This window comes from Gavialis gangeticus, unplaced genomic scaffold (assembly GCF_001723915.1).
Source record: "Gavialis gangeticus isolate Ggan-Ray unplaced genomic scaffold, GavGan_comp1, whole genome shotgun sequence".
Lineage (NCBI taxonomy): Eukaryota > Metazoa > Chordata > Crocodylia > Gavialidae > Gavialis > Gavialis gangeticus.
In genome coordinates, this window is record NW_017729033.1 from 17,184,972 (window position 1) to 17,192,222 (window position 7,251).

At 38.7% G+C, this 7,251-nt stretch overlaps 1 protein-coding gene across 1 annotated transcript in view; it reads right to left on the reverse strand.

Annotated features, from left to right (window-relative positions):
- Positions 1-1,749: 1,749 nt before the first annotated feature.
- Positions 1,750-7,251, reverse strand: part of SLBP (stem-loop binding protein) — a 32,619-nt gene continuing 27,117 nt past the window's right edge. The window contains exons 6-8 of the mRNA XM_019526537.1: positions 5,816-5,965; positions 3,781-3,865; positions 1,750-2,940 (exon numbers count right to left, since the gene is read on the reverse strand). Coding sequence (XP_019382082.1) covers positions 2,824-2,940; positions 3,781-3,865; positions 5,816-5,965 — 352 coding nt within the window. The 3' untranslated portion in view covers positions 1,750-2,823. The remainder of the gene's footprint in view (positions 2,941-3,780; positions 3,866-5,815; positions 5,966-7,251) is intronic.

Genomic DNA, 7,251 nt, shown 5'->3' on the forward strand with positions numbered 1-7,251 from the left:
TCCACTGCACGCACCCTAGAAGGGTATGTGGGGAGGCATGCCCCCCTAGATCTGCACGGAGTGGGGCAGCTGCTGCTGTGAACTGGGGCTGGGGTGGTGCTGGGCTCTTCCCAGAGTGTAGGAAGGGGGGAGGGGGGATTTGGGCCAGGGCTGTTCTTGGGGCAGGTGCTGGCAGCCCCCAGTGCCACTCCTCCTCTCACCAGTCCTTGATTGGCCCCCCCATGCCCCTTCCTTACAACAGACTTACCAGCTGCACGCAGCTCTTCAAGCTGCTGAGCTGTGCTCCTCACCGCCTATGTGCTACGTTGCAGCTGCGTCTATGCACAGGCATTTATCGGCCAAATTATTAGCCGTATCAGGCTGGTTTCCGATATAAAAATAATTTACTGTATCGGTGCTGATCCGAGATCGGACCGATGCATCAGTGCACTTGTAATTAATTCTTCATTTACTATTACAATACCATACAGTAAGACCAAATTAGACAACTTTAGTATTTTCTTGGAATGTTGCAGGGAGGGAAAAGATTTAATGCGGAAAGAGGTCACCAAAGTAATAAGGGTCTGGAAACTTATGATAGTCCTCAAGCTAAACAAAATACATTAAAATATTGTCCATATTTTGAAGTCAAGCACTGAAAAAAAATGAGCAGAGTTAAGGTATATGGACAATCTTAATTTAGGCCCAATGCATGTATGCAGTATGGCAGACTTACTTAGGTTATTTATGCATTTTCCCCCTACAGAATTCATACATCATATAGTGAACAGGACAGAATCTCATTCAATATTCTAATTTTACTTATTATTCAGTATATGGCAATCTTGCTTATCCACTGCACCATGTTTAGATTCTTTTGTAGTTTCATCACAGGCTTATGGTGCCTATCACTATAGTATCTGGATGGCTCAGAACTGTACAACACTAAAGAAAGAAGAGCAAGGGACTATCATCATTTTGTAAATGGCAAGTGGATGCAGAACAAAGTGTCCATTAATTTTGTGTCTTTGATTTAAGGCACCTATAACCAGATTTTTTCAGAACACTTAAGCATTAAATATAGTAACGTTCAAAGCACAGCTCCCAGTGATCAGCTGCAACTGTACATACGCAGGCCCATGGCTTCTGGTTGGCACCCAGAAAATGAGAACACCTAATTATCACCTGCCTATTTAAGTAATTCAACTTTCTTCACATCATAAAGGAACTCTGAAAGAGGATAGGACAGAATCCAGTACTCCAGGTTAACATTCAAGTCTCAGCTCCAAGATCATCCTTTCTTTCTGCAGCCATTGGCCTCATGAACAAAATCCAGCCACACACTATCCAGCTTCTGCAACAAGTGTGATGGGAGTCCTATGGACAACTTCCTTCAGTACAGTACATAACCCCAATTCATCCTCCCGCCCAGATCACACAGCTCCACTGAATAAGACCAGGGTCCTGTAAAGAACTAATTATGCAGTGTCTCTACTAATACATATGTACAAGCCAGCCACATTCTGATATTACAACTACATTAGAGAGTCAGGAAAAAAAAAAAAAAAATCAGACACTCAAACTTGCAGTTTCCTAGGTTCAAAAAACCAATTGAACCAACTGAAAAAAAAAAAAAGAGAAGTTATTACGTAGAATCATAATGGCACACCTATGGGTCACTATGATCCAGCTTTGTCAAGAACCCAGGGGATGGGGGGGGGGGCAGATAACAGGACACTGAAGCATGAAATGAGAATTACAAGTCACAGGTTAAGTTGCATGTACATTTATTTTTTTAAAAACACCATCTCATACAAAAAGCAATAGAAACATTAACTGCTTTCAGCAGAAAGTCTGTACAAAAAGGTATAATTTACAACAGCTTTACATTAAAGCAGTTAAAAAAAAAATCAAGCGCTTTCCCTAGATAGATGTTTTTTTCCTGCAGGTGTTAAATAAATTGAATATCCATGACTATTTACAAGTACCAAATGACTACTGTTTCTTAAAACACTACTGCCACAATTCCAGGATTTTTTTTTGTTGTTGTTGCTTGCTTCTTTCACTATGCTAAAACTCCATTTATCTTGCACTATTTCCTTTCCCCATCTTTACACAAAGAGCATTTTAAGTGAATTTCTCTCATTTGCAAAAGTCAGGCAAAATGAAAACCTTAAGAACAAAACCATTTCCACAGGTCTGTCATTGATAGGATTATCAAGTAAAAAAACATTAAGGACTAGGCAATGCTGCAAACTACCTCCAGACAGAGCATTTCATAAGCTTGTTAATATAGGCCACTCCAGCTGCATTAAGTTTCAGTTTATCAACACTGATTGGCAGCATGATTCCAAGGCCATGGCTTCAAGAAGCACCTCAAAGGTAGGCCTTTGTGGTCAAGACTGTGCATGCAGCAGGGCAGTGCACAAATGCTCAAATATACTTGCATATCCTGATCCTTTTTCTGAGGACAAGAAGTTGTTCTGCTAACTGCCAAAATAGCACAAATTATAAACTCACCTATGGACAGGAAAAACAACTTGATATTTCACCCAGCTATTTAAGTTTGCTGAAGGGCAGCAGTCTAGCTGGTTTCTATTATAAAAAGTCTTATAAAAACAGCTGATATACATATATTAAAAAGACAAATGGGAAGTTACACAACTTAAGTTCTATTCTTTGACAAATTTGGTCCAGAAAAATAATTAAAATAAACCACAACTTTGGAAGCAACCCTTAACTTTGTTCAAACTTCATTATCAACCAGTAGAGAGCATCTAGTTTGTTAATACTCCACCAAATCTTTAAAAAGAACATGTGCAGACTCCTGGGAAAGAGTGCTGTTTAGCTCACAGAACTGAAGTCTTTAAGTGGCTCACTCAAACATGCCTCCAGGTCAAATTCACCTTCCACTTGATAGTCAACATGTCTAACCTTAGTGGGAGTGCCAGAATAGGTATCCTAAAACACAATTGGTGAATAAACAAGGTCAGAATGCAACTCACATTTCACCATCAGGATTCATTATTTCTGCAACTTATTTAGAATACAGTTTTATTAATATATTACATTTTAGGTGTTAATAAGCCTAAGCTAGTTTAAAACTGAAAAGGTTTAAGTAAGTGTTTACAATATCACCATCTTTACAACTGCAAAGGCACATTCTTGAAACTTAGGGATTGGTCAGATACTCGGGTACAACATTACAGCACTACATGCACGCACTGCATCAGAGGAAGGAACAAGCCTGGAAGCAGGACTAGGACAGTAAAACATACTTTCCTGTACTGCGGTTTATTGCTCACAGGGGGACAAAGTACTTGTGTTGTCATTCAGACTTTAGTGAGGAGCTCAGCTTTTGAAAGTTAGACCAATCATGCCTCACTAATTGATATGGTCTAGCCAAAATGAATTGTTTGACAGCAACCTCTCCTTTCTTGCATACTTTGAATGAAATATTTAATGTTAACATTTGAAGAATGCAACTAACAGCTACTCTTTATTATTTTCTGGAACTCAGAAAAATCACTGCTATATCAGTGATACTTTAATGCTTCCAAAATGTTTTCTTCTTCTTCATCTCCCCCCTCCTTTTATTTATTTACTTTTTTGGTAGTAATTAACAGACTACAAACTAAAATAAAAATCACAGACTCCAGAGAACAATTGAACTGTCTGTTCACACCCCTGGATAGATAGTCTGGTAGACAACTGACACTTAGGAAAGGCTAGTTTTGATCAGTGCAGGTTTAAAAATGTGTAGTAATTTCAATTAATAGTTCAAAAGAAAATTACACTTACATCATTGCCTTGAGAAGCTGCTTGCGACTCAGTAGAATTACTCACTGTGGATTCTGTTTCCATCTCACCAAGATCAACAGGAGTCCTATAAAAAAAGGAAAGTTATAATATTATATTCTAAATACAAGCTTTAACTGTACCTGCTCTTTAAAGATCGCCACCAGACTATTTGAGGGCTGCCAACAACCACCAGAGGAAACTTAGAGCAACACAGGAAGAGCAGATAGTGTTGCCCGAATTCTTTATTTGTCTCCCAGAAAGATGCAGCAAAAAAGAAAGTCCAATTCCTAAGCTGCCGGAAATTGGGGAATGAAAATAAAGCTCTCTCGCTTGTCTTTTTACAGGACTCCTAGTAACAGCATTTATTTTCAGTCTTTAGACATGACCCCTCCACCATCCCGTTTACTAGGGTAAAGTAGGCAACTAGGCTTTTCTCACAACAGCTTCCAAATCAAATGCTTTGATTTTTCTTAAAAGCAGTTTTGAACAGGCAATTCAGAAACTAAGCATTTACTGTGTTCAAATCAATAGTTTTGGATTTAAAAATTACTATACAGTTAATCCTTAACTACCTGGTGAGGAAAGCAAGCTTGCCAGGTCAAATTCTCTCTATGGGTGCCCTTCAAAGTTGGCTCGTGGACTGAGTAACTTCAAGCAGCAGCAGCCCACTACTACAAAGACAACCTTCTCTTCTCTAGCTGCTGCTTGTGCTGCATACTTTCAGCATTTTAAAATGTACCACACCATTTCATAAGATTTTCAAGTGCTCAGCTGTAAACAGCCAGAAATGGTAAAATTTAGGTTGCTCTTATAACCTTTGCTGCCCTTTCCTCCTCCCCTGTATGTGTATGCATTATTTGTCTTATTATGCAGTAACTAGGCACATCTACATGTATACTACTAAACTTTAGTTAATACGCATTAAATCTAGTACCTCCATAGTGAGGTATTAAGAAAATGCGCATTAGCTTGTCCTATTGTGCATTAACTAAAGAGCACAGTTTTTAAGTGATGCTTAATGTGCATTAGCCTATCTTAATGTGTATTAACTAAACAGCACTTTTATTAGTGATGCTTTAATGTGCAAAATAGGCTAATGCGCATTAAAGCACATGTGTAGATACACCCATTGTGTTCCAAAGGATACTGCCTTATTTACTGCACAAGCTGCATCAGGCTTCAAGAATTTAAATCAGTACTGTGTAGAAAAATTTGAACAAGGCAGGGAACAACAGGATGAAATAGTAAAGACAGATGTCATACAGGGAAATTTGGTCTAATTCTTCCATTTAGAAATTTTCCTATATGATGCTGAATTACATAAACCCACATTTTGAGGATTACTGTACTTTTGGAAAACAAAAGTTGCAGTCTGAATGTACAAAATTCATTCTTAAACTGTAGCTTAAGTTTCACACAATGAAATAATCATTTTAACTAAAATATCACAAAGCTTTTTTGAGTTAGGATCTCCTTCCTGCATTCTTTACAAACATTCTTAATATAAGCTGACACAAGCAGAAACTCCACAAACCTGTTTTAGGATTGTGATAGAGCACAATACCAGTACGTTTGAGGCAGACAAACAACAAATGTAGAGAAACAAAATTTGCCCTGCGCCCTCCAGTTCTTCCACACCTTCATTAGCCTTTGTTACTGTTCTATGCCCTTGGGTTAAGACTTCAGTTTTCTTGTTCTACATTCCTCAGTTTAAATCATTTGGATGAAATAAATGCATAAGACTGAGTTGTATAGACAAGTCATATTGTAGTCAAACATTTTAAAGAAACTATAAACAAAAAAACAAAACAGGCTCAGCCTCTGGAATGGGCTCTCCAGTGAGGTGGTACTCTCTCTTACCTTGGGGGTCTTCAAGAGGAGGCTGGACAGATATTTGCATAGGGTGATATGACCCCAGCACCCGTTCCTGCCTGGAGCAGGGTGTTGGACTGGATGATGTTTAGGTCTCTTCCGACCTTAAGCCCTATGATACTATGAAATAGAAAAAAAAACCTCTCCCATAACTGATACTTACATTGCTTGCAAGTCGCATCCTTCTTCAGCAGGAGGGTCCCAAGAATGCAAAGCAACTTTCCACAGTCTAATCTGTTGGTCCCAGGATCTACGGCTGTATTTCTTAAATTTGTTTGGAGTCCTGGGATGCACCCCAGGTATTCGATGACACCTATTCATTTAGAAAATTGTCATGAGAACTTTAAAAACAATGTTAAACCCATCTTTAAAACAATTCAGTTGGTCTAGCAGTGGAAGCCAATTAAGTCTCAGACTCAATGCCTTGGGTTGGTCTTTACAGGTTTTAGCACACAATACAATTTGTTGTTTTCTCTGTCACAAGCATATGAAGTGCTATTCTCAACTGCTGTACAGCTTGGTAGTGCTGCTCTTAAACATCAACATGGAGAAAAGGATGATTTTAGTTTTTCCTTCCTCAATCCTGGGAGAAATCCAAATGATCAAATACTTCAGTGCAATATTAGGTTTACAAGTTGGCAGCAAAATTTAAGACCCAAGAGAGAATTTTAATTCCACTATGACTGGGTACAGCATTCAGGGAGGCTAGACCAAGTTAAAAATGGCCACCTGATGCAAGGTAAGTAGGAAGTGGCAGGGAGAAAGGGAGGGCTAGTGGGAAGGGGAAGTTGGCACCTGCAAGGAAGGAAGCTAACTTACACTTAACCTCCCCAAACATCTGTATGCACCCTACATAAAAAGAGTACCTCCCTTAAAATGATACATATACAAAATCCATATATAAAAGTTAAGTTCCTACAGGTTTTTTTTAAATGGAATAAACATTTAAATGTGTATTTTACATTTAAGTTTAAAAGCTAACTGCTATTTGATCCTAAGAGTCATCTAGATCCTTGTAGTGGCACTCAATATTAGTGCCACTAGGTATGCAAACATCTACATGATATCCAAGACAAACCCAGAAATTTCAAATATAAAAACATTCTAATCTTTTACGGTCCAACTTGCAACAAAAAATGCTCTATTACCATTTTGCTTCTGTTTCTCTGGTGCCTCTTCCTACCCGAATACAACACACACCTGGGCACTGCCCCCACATGGCTCTGTCCTCCCCATCCTGCTCCCTAGAACAGCCCAGGCTCCCTGGCACAGTCAGGCACACACCCAAGTCCCCCCACTCTGCCCCCAACCCCGCTTGCATGACTGCAATGGCCACTACCTATGCGTGCGTGTGTATGCTAAATCAATAACAATCAAAAAACACTCTTAATTTTGCACAACCTTGAAAATTTCAATTAATAAAGATGGAAAAATGCTTAAAAATAAACATTGATTTTAGCTGTCAGAATAAAAAATAATCAAATTTTGCCTAGCCTAAGCATACACAAATGATGCTAAAAGGGAAAGAGTGAACAGAAAAGAAGAATAAGTTTAAAAACAGTTATGTGAAAGATGGTATATAGGTTCCCTCTTGCAAGC